The sequence below is a fragment of the Struthio camelus genome, chromosome 29 (assembly GCF_040807025.1).
Source record: "Struthio camelus isolate bStrCam1 chromosome 29, bStrCam1.hap1, whole genome shotgun sequence".
In the NCBI taxonomy this organism is placed as follows: domain Eukaryota; kingdom Metazoa; phylum Chordata; class Aves; order Struthioniformes; family Struthionidae; genus Struthio; species Struthio camelus.
In genome coordinates, this window is record NC_090970.1 from 635945 (window position 1) to 647256 (window position 11312).

Consider the following 11312-nt stretch of genomic DNA (forward strand, 5'->3'; position numbering starts at 1 on the left):
CCGCCTCCCGCTCCTCCTTCCCCCCCCCAAAAGGGGCTCCCTGCGCCACCGACCTGCTCGCGGGGGGGCGGGGCCAAACACCACTTCCGGTGCTGCTGACGCGCTTCCGGTGCCGCTCTTAAAGGGGCCACAACAGCCTCCAATAGAAGGTGAGGGTGCTGTGGTGGTGTTGCCCCTTTAAGACCCCCCCCGCTTGCTGCAGCCCCTCCCGGCAACCCTTCAAAGGGCGATGGTGGGCGTGTCAGCTCTTAAAGGGGCGATGCCAGAAAGAGGGGCCCACTAGCACTCTTAAAAGGGCCACAGCTCACCTTAAAGGGGCCACAGTCCCCCCTTAAAAGAGCCACTGTGGGGCCCACCAGTCCCATTAAAACGGTGATGCTGCAAACCCCGCCCCTTTGACGTCAAAGGGGAACACCCTTGGAAAGGGGGCGGGGCTTCAGAGTGGGCAGGGCTACCTGCATCTCTGGGGGGGGGGTCTTAAAGGGGCAACACCGGGGGGGGAACACGCCAATGACATCAGAGCGGCCGGTGTGACATCACCACGAGACTTTATTACACAGAGGGGGGGAGCACGGTGGAGGGGTCATCACGTGGGGAAGGGGGGGAGCCGCTCTGAGGTGGGTGGTGGGCGGGGCCAGAGGGGAAGCCCCTCCCCCCTCACCGGGAGGCCCCACCCCCCCGGAGGGCGAGGACGAGATGGAGGACGGAGCCGCCCTGGATCTTGTAGTCGGCCGCCGTCTTCTCGTCGTTCCTGGGGGGGGGGAACGGGAGGGTCAAAAGGTCGTCCGCACGCCTGGGTCCCCTCCTGCTGACAAGCCCCGCCCCTCCGAGCCACACCCATCCCACAGACTCCACCCCCTCCCTGCAAGCCCCACCCCTTTGAGCCACACACCCCCCCCTTGGGGCCACCCCTGCAGCCCACGGCTCCATCCCTCCCTCCCAAGCCCCGCCCCCTACCCAAGCCCCACCCCTCCCAGCTCAAGCCCCACCCCTGAGCCCCTCCCTTCCACCCTAAGCCCCGCCCCCTCCCATTAGGCCCCGCCCCCACTCACATCTGCTTGCCGCTGTAGATGAGGCGCTGCTGCTGGGGGGGGATCCCCTCCTTCTCCTCCACCCGCTCCTTGATGCGCTCCACCTGCCCCGCGGCATCGTGGGGCGCTGGAGGACCTTCTCCCGCCACTCCCCCCCCCTCCCCCTCCGGCCACAAAGCATCATGGGAACGTGGAGGACCGCCTCCCCCCCTACGCCCACCCCAGGGCGTTGCGGGATGGCGGAGGAGCCCTTTCTCCACCCACGAGGCATCATGGGAACCTGGAGGACCCACCCCCCCCACACACACAACCCAGGGCATTGTGGGATGCCGGAGGACCCATCCTCTTGGCCCCAAAGCATCATGGGAGGACTCACCTTCTCCCCAAACCCACCTTAACGTGGGAGGCCGGGAAGGACCGTGGGCCCCAGGGGATGCTGGGAAGGCAGCTGGATGCCTGCCCCCCCCCCAGCAGCCCCAAGGCATGCTGGGAAAGGGGCGGGGAAGCACCTGGCCCCGCCCCCTCCTACCTTGTCCGTGGGTTCGATGTCAATCTCGATCTCCTTCCCGGTCAGCGTCTGCCGTGGGGGGGTGGGGGGGCTGTCAATGCCCCTCCTCCTTCCCAGCATGCCCCAGGGCACGGCAAAGGCCCCTCCCTCTGAGCCCACAATGCCCTGGGGTTGCCTGAACTCCCACAATGCCCTGGGGTCCCCTCTGTTCCCCCCTCCCCCTAAATCCTGTAATACCCTTAGATCATCCAAAGTCCCACAATGCCCCGGGGTCCCCACCAATCCCACAGTGCCCCGGGGTCCCCCCCACTCCCCCCCAATCCCACAATGCCCTGGGGTCCCCCCCAATCCCACAGTGCCCCGGGGTCCCCCCCCACTCCCCCCAATCCCACAATGCCCTGGGGTTCCCCCCACTCCCCCCCAATCCCACAATGCCCTGGGGTCCCCCCAAATCCCACAATGCCCCGGGGTCCCCCCCAATCCCACAGTGCCCCGGGGTCCCCCCCACTCCCCCCCAATCCCACAATGCCCTGGGGTTCCCCCCAATCCCACAGTGCCCCGGGGTCCCCCCACTCCCCCCCAATCCCACAATGCCCCGGGGTCCCCCCCAATCCCACAATGCCCGGGAGTCCCCCCCACTCCCCCCCAATCCCACAATGCCCCGGGGTCCCCCCCCAATCCCACAATGCCCCGGGGTTGCCCCCAACCCCCCCCCACGGCAGAGCCCCCCCCCCTCCTCAACCCCCCACCTTCCCCACAATGCCCCGCGGCCCGGCCCCACCGGAGGAGGAGGGGGGGACACGACCCTCCCGTCCCACAATGCCCCGCGGCCGGGCCGGTTCCCCGCCCCACAATGCCCCGCGGCGGAGGCTTCACCTTCACTTTGATCAGCATCGTGGCCGCGCCGGCTCCGCTTCACCTCTGACCCCGGAAGCGAACTCTCTCCCCTCCCCTCCCCGGGCCTTTTCGTCACTTCCGCCCGCCCCGCCCACTCCCCCGCGCCGACTCCATTTCCCAGCGCGCCGCCCAGCCGCAAAATGGCGCCGGCGCGGGGGCTGCTGGGAGCTGTAGTCCCACCCCGCCTTCCCTTCCCGCCCCCCCACCTGCCATTGGCCGGCGCGGCTGCCGCTCAGCGGCGGTGCGGCCAATCAGCGGCGGCGCGGCCCACCGGACTGTACCAAGGCGGAAGTAGGCACCGTTTACTGCTAAACGGGGGGGATAAATCCCATCATGCCCCGTGGCTAATCACGTGGTACGCCCCCATCCCTCCTCACGCTCCCATTGGCCCCTCCTATGCCTCCCTCAACCCCATTGGCCCGTTCTGCCCCCCACTTGGGTCACATGGCCCGGCTCATTGAGGGCAATGGAGGGGGGGGGTTGGACTGAACCACCCGGAATGGGGGGGAAGGGGCAGGGCTGGACCAATGAGCTGCGGCGGCGGCTGAGAACGGACCAATAGGAAGCCGCGGAGGGAGGGGGGGGGAGAGGGCGGGACGGCACAAAATGTGGCAGGCGGCAAAACTTCATGGCTCTTTATTTGGCAGCGCCGCGGGAGGGGCCCGGACGCCTGGGTTCACCTGTGGAGGGAGGGGGGCAATTAACGAGGAGGGGGTCATTAATGGGAGGGTAATTAATCAGAACAGGGTGATGAGGGGGAGGGGCACTCACCAGGCAGGGGCAGGGCATGGCGGGGGAGGGGCAGGGGCTCGACCTGGGTGGAAAAGGGGGGGGGGGGCAATTAATACCCACCCAGGTATTAATTACCCCCCAGGCCCTAATAACCCCCCTAGACTCCTAATTGCCCCTCCAGACCCAGAAATACCCCCCAAAAACTCTAATTTCCCCCCAAAGCCCCCTAAATGGCCTCCCAAAACCCCAGATTTGGCCCCCTCAGACCCTAAATTTCCCTTCAAAGCCCCCAAATTGCCCCAAAGCCCCAATTTTGCCCCCCAGACGCCAAATTGCCCCCCAAAAGCCCCCAAATTGCCCCCTAGAACCCCAAATTGCCTCTCGGGACCCCAAACTGCCCCAAAAGCCCCCCAAATTGCCCCCCAAACCCCCAGATTTGGCCCCCCCAGAGCCCAAATTGCCCCCCCCAAAGCCCCCAAGTTGCCCCCCCGACCCTAAACTGCCCCCAAAGCCCCCAAATTGCCCCCTCAAATCGGCCCCCACCTTCCGGCGGGGCGACCTGTCGCTCTCCGTGTCACTGATGACCTCATCGGCGAATTCTGGGGGGGGGGGGAGAAGGGGGATGAGGGCGGGGCCCGGACGCCTGGGTCCCCTCCACTCCCTCCCCCCGGCCTTTACTCACCCTGGGGCGGAGCCTGGAGGGGGCGGAGCCTCCTGAGCCCAGGGCGGGACAGAGCCCTGGAAGAGGCGGGGCCAGGGAAAAGGGGGTGGAGTCACCAAGGGGTGAGGTCAGCAAGGGGAGGTGGGTGGAGCTTACGAGGGGGCGGAGCCACTTACCGGCGGGACGGCTCCCGGCGGACGGACCCAGGCGTCCGGTGAGGCGGGTGGGCGGAGCTCAGGGGGCGGGGCAAAGGGCCTGGAAGGGGGTGGGGCCAAATGAGGGGTGGGTGGGGCTTGTGGGGAAGCCCCACCCCCTCCTCTAACCCCGCCCCCAGCATAGCTGCCCCACCCCCAGGCTCTGCCCGCTGCTAAGTGAAGCCCCGCCCCCCCTCCCGCCGAAGCTCCGCCTACCGCAGTGGGCGTGGCCCATGTCGGCCAGGTACCGCGTCAGGATTGGCAGCTCCCGGGGGCGGGGCCCGGGCAGGGCGTGGCGCCAGACGGCCTCCTGCAGCTGGGGGGGGCGGGGCCAAGGTCAGGGTGGGCGGAGCCTCAGTCCCACCCCTTTCACACAGGCCCCACCCCTCACAGTCCTCAAGCCCCACCTCCTCTCCCTGAAGCTCCGCCCCTGCTATGACCCCACCTCCCAAAAAGCCCCACCCCATCCATGCTCCGCCCCTTTCCTGAGGCCCCACCCCTTCCCACACACCCCACCCCTCCTTGTCCCTCAGGCCCCGCCCCCAAGCCCCACCCATCCACCCCAAGCCCCACCTCCCCCGCAGACCCCACCCCCCCACAAACCCCGCCCCCTTCCCTACTGATCTCCACCCCAACTCAGGTCCTTCCCTCCCGGCTAGCCCCGCCCCCTGTCTCCTAGGGCCCGCCCCCACCCGGGGCTCTGGCCCCGCCCCCCGGGCCCTGGCCCCGCCCACCTGGTGCAGGTCGGGGGGGGGCAGGGCGCTCTCCAGCCGCTGCAGGTACTCGAAGAAGAGGCGCTCCAGGGCCTGCAGGAAGGGCTCGCCGTACTCCTGCCCCGCCGGGCCCTGCGTGCCGGGAACAGGGGGTGCTGGGAGGGCGCTGGGAAGGGCTGGGGCAGCCCCTTGGGGCGGCCAGGCCTCACTGGGAGGCACTGGGAGGGGCTGTGGGGCTTCCTGGGGCAGCCAGGCCTCACTGGGAGGCACTGGGAAGCACTGGGAGGGGCTGTGGGGCCTCCTGGGGCAGCCAGGCCTCACTGGGAGGCACTGGGATGGGCTGTGGGGCCTCCTTGGGGTGGCCAGGACTCACTGGGAGGCACTGGGAAGCACTGGGAGGGGCTGTGGGGCCTCCTGGGGCGGCCAGGCCTCACTGGGAGGCACTGGGAGGGGCTGCGGGGCTTCCTGGGGCAGCCAGGCCTCACTGGGAGGCGCTGGGAAGCACTGGGAGGGGCTGTGGGGCCTCCTGGGGCAGCCAGGCCTCCCTGGGAGGTGCTGGGATGGGCTGTGGGGCCTTGTTAGGGCATCCAAGCCTCACTGGGAAGCACCGGGAAGCACTGGGAAGCACCGGGAGGGGCTGTGGGGCCTCCTTGGGGTGGCCAGGGCACACTAGGAGGCACTGGGAGGGGCTGCGGGGCTTCCTGGGGCAGCCAGGCCTCACTGGGAGGCACTGGGAAGCACTGGGAGGGGCTGTGGGGCCTCCTGGGGCAGCCAGGCCTCACTGGGAGGCACTGGGAAGCACTGGGATGGGCTGTGGGGCCTCCTGGGGGAGCCAGGCCTCACTGGGAGGCACTGGGAAGCACTGGGAGGGGCTGTGGGGCCTCCTTGGGGCGGCCAGGCCTCACTAGGAGGCACTGGGAGGGGCTGTGGGGCTTCCTGGGGTAGCCAGGCCTCACTGGGAGGCACTGGGAAGCACTGGGATGGGCTGTGGGGCCTTGTTGGGGCATCCAGGCCTCACTGGGAGGCACTGGGAGGGGCTGTGGGGCCTCCTGGGGCAGCCAGGCCTCACTGGGAGGCACTGGGAGGGGCTGTGGGGCCTCCTTGGGGTGGCCAGGACTCACTGGGAGGCACTGGGAAGCACTGGGATGGGCTGTGGGGCCTCCTTGGGGCGGCCAGGCCTCACTAGGAGGCACTGGGAGGGGCTGTGGGGCTTCCTGGGGTAGCCAGGCCTCACTGGGAGGCACTGGAAAGCACTGGGAAGGGCTGTGGGGCCTCCTTGGGGTGGCCAGGCCTCACTGGGAAGCACTGGGAGGGGCTGTGGGGCTTCCTGGGGCAGCCAGGCCTCACTGGGAGGCACTGGGAAGCACTGGGACGGGCTGTGGGGCCTCCTGGGGCAGCCAGGCCTCACTGGGAGGTGCTGGGATGGGCTGTGGGGCCTTGTTGGGGCATCCAAGCCTCACTGGGAAGCACTGGGAAGCACTGGGAAGCACCGGGAGGGGCTGTGGGGCCTCCTTGGGGCGGCCAGGCCTCACTAGGAGGCACTGGGATGGGCTGTGGGGCTTTCTGGGGTAGCCAGGCCTCACTGGGAGGCACTGGGAAGCACTGGGATGGGCTGTGGGGCCTCCTTGGGGCGGTCAAGCCTCACTGGGAGGCACTGGGAGGGGCTATGGGGCTTCCTGGGGCAGCCAGGCCTCACTGGGAGGCACTGGGATGGGCTGTGGGGCCTCCTTGGGGCGGTCAGGCCTCACTGAAAAGCACTAGGATGGGCTGTAGGGCTTCCTGGGGCAGCCAGACCTCACTGGGAGGCACTGGGAAGCACTGGGAGGGGCTGTGGGGCCTCCTGGGGCAGCCAGGCCTCACTGGGAGGCACTGGGAAGCACTGGGATGGGCTGTGGGGCCTCCTGGGGCAGCCAGGCCTCACTGGGAGGCGCTGGGATGGGCTGTGGGGCCTTGTTGGGGCATCCAGGCCTCACTGGGAAGCACTGGGAAGCACTGGGATGGGCTGTGGGGCCTCCTTGGGGCGGCCAGGCCTCACTAGGAGGCACTGGGAGGGGCTGTGGGGCTTCCTGGGGCAGCAGGCCTCACTGGGAGGCACTGGGAAGCACTGGGAAGGGCTGTGGGGCCTCCTGGGGCGGCCAGGCCTCACTGGGAGGCACTGGGAGGGGCTGTGGGGCTTCCTGGGGTAGCCAGGCCTCACTGGGAGGCACTGGGAAGCATTGGGACGAGCTGTGGGGCCTCCTTGGGGTGGCCAGGCCTCACTGGGAGGCACTGGGAGGGGCTGTGGGGCCTCCTTGGGGGGGCCAGACATCACTGGGAGGCACTGGAAAGCATTGGGAGGGGCTGGGGAGCCCCCTTGGGGCAACCAGACCTTACTGGGAGGTACTGGATAGCACTGGGAGGCCTTGTGGCAGTACCAGGAAACTTTGGGACACATCAAGACCATACTGGTAAGCACTGGGAGGGCACTGGGAAGCACTAGGGTGCTCCTGGGAGGCCTTGGGGCAATCCTGGGAGGCACTGGGGCCATACTGGGAAGTACTGGGAGGGTACTAGGGGTGGGGAGCCTTCGTGTCGGCCCACCCGGTGTCAACCCGTGTTATCCCGTGTCGTCCCGTGTGCGGTACCTGCAGGTAGGCCGCCCGCCGGCTCCGGTCCCCCAGCAGCGCCAACACCAGGTCCCGGAAGCTCTCCTGGGCCTCACCCACCATCGCCAGGTCCCGCGGGGTCTGGGGTGGGGGCACGGGGGAGGGGGTCAGGGCACGCCTGGGCCCCTCGCGTGCCTCCCCCCCTCCCCGCGGCGCTCACCGCGTGACCCTGGCCGGCTCCCGGCGTCTCGCCCTCGGGGAAGAAGGAATCGACGGCGTCCAGGATCTTCCCGTCGGGCTGGGCCTCCTGCAGCATCCGCATCACCACCTGCAGGGGCATTGTGGGAACATGGCCGCCGCCAGGCCCGGGGATGCCTGGCCACATGGCCGCCGCCCTCGATAGGGAGGTGGGGGGGGGCGCGGTGTGTTGGTGGTGGCGGCAGGGGGTGTCTGGGAACGCGGTTGTTACCGTATGGCCAGGGAACAATATGGCTGCCACCCTCAGGATGGTGGCCACCGCCATAGGGAGCCCTGGGAACATGGCTGCCTCCGCCGGGAACATGGCTGCCTCCACAGAGCGCTGTGCGCAACAGCGGGAGGGCATGGGAGGAACATGGCGGCCAGCGTAGGGCAAAGGAGCAACATGGCTTCCGCCACAGGAGGCGCTAAGATGGCCGCCACCCTTGGCATCGGAGCCACCACCGTGGGAAGTCCTGGGAACATGGCCGCCTCCCCTGGGAACATGGTCGCCAGCACGGGGCAACCTGGGTAACACCGGGAGGGTGTGAGGGGAACATGGCCGCCACCAGGAGGCAAGGGAGCAACATGGCTGCCGCCGTGGGGAACCCTGGGAACATGGCCGCCACCCCCACAACATGGCTTCCACCTTGGAAACATGGCTGCCACCATGGGGAACACTGGGAACATGGCTGCCACCCCCACAACATGGCTGCCACCATAGGGCATCATGGGAACATGGCTGCCACCGTGGGACAGCCAGGAAGCATGGCCACCACCGTGGTGGCCCAGGGCATGCTGGGAAAGGGGCAGCCATGCTGGAAAGGAGAGCAGCCATGTTGGGCTGCCCCGGGGCATGCTGGGAAGCAGGGAGGCCATTTTGGGAGGCCCAGGGGCCCAGAGCACACTGGGAAGGGTGGTGGCCATCTTGGATGCCCTAATGGAGGGAGGAAGGTGGCAGCCATCTTGGGCACCGCAGGGGAGGAGGGAGGTGGTGGCCATCTTGGGGGGGGCCAAGAATAGAAGGGGAAGGGAAAGGTGGTGGCCATCTTGGTCAGCCCAGTGGTGGTGGCCATCTTGGGGAGCCCAATGAAGAAGGAGGGAAGGCAGCGGCCATGTTGGCCAAGGTGGCAGCCATCTTGGAGGGCCCCAGTGGAGAAGAAAGGACGCAGCGGCCATCTTGCACTGCTGGGCAAAGCATGCGGGGTGGGTGGTGGCCATCTTGGGGGTCTCCAGTGGAGAAGAAGGGAGGCAGTGGCCATCTTGGGCAGCCAGATGGAAAAGGAGGGCCAAGGTGGCAGCCATCTTGGAGGGCCCCAGTGGAGAAGAAAGGAGACAGCGGCTATCTTGCACTGTTGGGCAAAGCATGGGGGTTGGGTGGTGGCCATCTTGGGGGTCTCCAGTGGAGAAGAAGGGAGGCAGCAGCCATCTTGTATTGTTGGGTAAAGGATAGGGGGCAGGTGGCAGCCATCTTAGGGGTCTCCAGTGGAGAAGGGAGGCAGCAGCCATTTTGTACTGTTGGGCAAAGCATGGCGGGGGGGCAAGCAGTGGCCATCTTGGGGGAGGCCCGGTGCACGCTGGGAAAGGGCCGGAAGGGGGTGGGGGGGGGTGCGCGCAGGGATACTCACGGCGGCTTGCAGGCCCAGGCGGAGGCGGGCGCCATGACGGTAGCGCACGGCCCCCGGCGCCGCCCGCCCCACGGCCTCGAGGAGCCCCAGCACCCGCGGGAACTGGCCCAGGCTCCGCCCCCGCACCACGTGCCACGCCCCCGCCAGCACCAGCCGCAGGGCCACGCTGGGGCTGCCGCGGCCAAGGGGGGGGGCGGGCTCAGCGGCGAGGCTCCACCCCCCCTTGGCCTCACAGCCCCGCCCCCCCATAGCCCCACCCCCAGCCCAATTGCCCCCCACACTGCAGCACCCATAGTCCTTTAGCCCCGCCCCCAGCCCCATAGTCCCCTCTCTTGCACCACCTGTGGTCCCTTAGCCCCGCCCACTACCTCATAGCCCCACCCCAAGCCCATTAGCCCCGCCCTAGCCCCATAGCCCCACCAACTGCCCCACTCATGGCCTCTTAGCCCCGCCCCCAGCCCCCCAGCCCCACCCAGCCCCACCCCCAGCACCACCCATGGCCCTTTAGCCCCACCCCCACCCCTTAGCCCCACCCACATACCCACCCCCACCCCTTAGCCCCACCCACATACCCACCCCAAGCCCAATAGCCCCACCCACGACACCATGGCCCCGCCCCCACCACCATCCACAGTCCCATAGCCCCACCCCAAGCCGAGCAGCCCAGCCCCATAGCCCCGCCCCTATGCTTAAGCCCCGCCCCAAGCCCTCAGCAGGGCCCAAAGCCCCGCCCCCAGGCCCATAACCCCGCCCCCAGCCCTGTAGCAGCCCCATGACCCCGCCCCCGCGCTCTTAAGCCCCGCCCCCAGCGCCCCCAACCCACCGGCAGCCCTTAGGCCCCGCCCCCTGGCGCAAAGCCCCGCCCCCCCGGTCCCACCGCCCTCCCTTCCCCCTCCTGGAGGGAGGGGCCTCAAGCCGGAAGTGACGCTGCCCCTCCCGGCCCCGCCCCCGAACCCGGAAGTCCCGCCCCCGCGCCGCGCCGCGCCCGCTGCCCCCCCCACCGCTCCCCCTCCTCCTCCTTCCCCACCGCCTTCACCTGACGTCACTTCCGCCCATGCCGCGGCGGGTGTGGGGGCGGCGACGTCACTTCCGGGCGCGGCCCGGCGGCGGCGGCGGCGGCGGCGGCGTGAGGGCAGCGGCGGCTCCGCGCGCGCCCCGCGCGCCGGAAGTGACGTCAGCGCGCCGCGCCCGCCTCCCTCCCCCCCCCGTTGACCCGCCGGATGTGACGTCAGCGCACCGCGCCCGCCCCCCCCCTCCCGGCTGCGGGCAGCAGCGGCGCCTCCTCCCTCCTCCCCCCCCGCCCCACGGTGACGTCAGCCCCAATGACGTCACAGCGGCGCGCGCGGCCTCTGCACCGGTTTATTCGTAGCGCTGGGGAGGGCCCAGGCGGCCGGGCGGTGACGTCAGGGCAATGACGTCATGCTGCGGGGGGAGGGGGCCGCAGCGGCTGGGGGCGGGGCCGGGACTCTCCCTTCCCCCCCCCCCGCGAGGCCTCCCAGTGCTCCCAGTTCCCTCCCAGTGACCCCCAGGCCTCTTCCCAGTGCTCCCAGTGACCCCCAGGACGGCTCCCAGTGCTCCCAGTGACCCCCAAGATGGCTCCCAGTGCTCCCAGTGACCCCCGGGACGGCTCCCAGTGCTCCCAGTGACCCCCAGGACGGCTCCCAGTGCTCCCAGTGACCGCCAAGATGGCTCCCAGTGCTCCCAGTGACCCCCAGGCCTCTTCCCAGTGCTCCCAGTGACCCCCAAGACGGCTCCCAGTGCTCCCAGTGACCCCCACGATGGCTCCCAGTGCTCCCAGTGACCCCCAGGCCTCTTCCCAGTGCTCCCAGTAACCCCCACGATGGCTCCCAGTGCTCCCAGTCCCCTCCCAGCACTCCCAGTCCCCCCGGGAGAGCTCGTAGTGCTCCCAGTCCCCCCAGAATGGCTCCCAGTGCTCCCAGTTACCCTTCCCAGTACTCCCAGCCCCCTCCCAGTGCCGTCAGTCCCCCCCAGGACAGCTCCCAGTGCTCCCAGTATCCCCAGTACGGCTCCCAGTGCTCCCACTATCCCCCAGGACAGCTCCCAGTGCTCCCAGTAACCCCTCCCAGTACTCCCAGTCCCCTCCCAGTGCCACCAGTGCCCCCCAG

The 11312-nt window shown here is 69.2% G+C and overlaps 2 protein-coding genes across 3 annotated transcripts; both read right to left on the reverse strand.

Annotated features, from left to right (window-relative positions):
• Positions 1 to 531: 531 nt before the first annotated feature.
• On the reverse strand, positions 532 to 2584 carry NEDD8 (NEDD8 ubiquitin like modifier). The gene is made up of 4 exons (XM_068921672.1): positions 2416 to 2584; positions 1561 to 1608; positions 1053 to 1135; positions 532 to 751 (listed from the first exon to the last, which is right to left on the reverse strand). Exons 1-4 carry the CDS (start codon positions 2431 to 2433, stop codon positions 658 to 660), a joined length of 243 nt encoding a protein of 80 aa, XP_068777773.1. The 5' UTR covers positions 2434 to 2584; the 3' UTR covers positions 532 to 657.
• Positions 2585 to 3056: 472 nt separating this feature from the next.
• TINF2 (TERF1 interacting nuclear factor 2) lies at positions 3057 to 10347 on the reverse strand. 2 transcript variants are annotated; one of them, XM_068921668.1, is made up of 11 exons: positions 10223 to 10347; positions 9187 to 9358; positions 7542 to 7649; positions 7361 to 7462; positions 4758 to 4868; positions 4240 to 4339; positions 4006 to 4084; positions 3851 to 3906; positions 3712 to 3767; positions 3208 to 3250; positions 3057 to 3116 (listed from the first exon to the last, which is right to left on the reverse strand). In XM_068921668.1, exons 1-11 carry the CDS (start codon positions 10240 to 10242, stop codon positions 3073 to 3075), a joined length of 891 nt encoding a protein of 296 aa, XP_068777769.1. In that variant the 5' UTR covers positions 10243 to 10347; the 3' UTR covers positions 3057 to 3072. The 2 variants fall into 2 exon arrangements, 1 of the variants encoding a protein (XP_068777769.1); XR_011136577.1 differs by lacking the exon at positions 3851 to 3906 and having other exon boundaries at positions 10223 to 10346.
• Positions 10348 to 11312: the final 965 nt, after the last annotated feature.

Excerpts from the sequence above, each read along its gene's own strand:
- TINF2 (XM_068921668.1), bottom strand. The coding sequence starts at position 10,242 with ATGGGCGGAAGTGACGTCAG. Across the intron at positions 3,907-4,005 it reads CGCCGGGAGCCGTCCCGCCG|GGCTCTGTCCCGCCCTGGGC; the intron begins GTAAGTGGCTCC and ends CGCCTCTTCCAG. Across the intron at positions 3,768-3,850 it reads CCTCCAGGCTCCGCCCCAGG|AATTCGCCGATGAGGTCATC; the intron begins GTGAGTAAAGGC and ends CCCCCCCCCCAG.
- NEDD8 (XM_068921672.1), bottom strand. Across the intron at positions 1,136-1,560 it reads ACATCGAACCCACGGACAAG|GTGGAGCGCATCAAGGAGCG; the intron begins GTAGGAGGGGGC and ends GCCGCGGGGCAG. Across the intron at positions 752-1,052 it reads ATCTACAGCGGCAAGCAGAT|GAACGACGAGAAGACGGCGG; the intron begins GTGAGTGGGGGC and ends CCCCCCCCCCAG.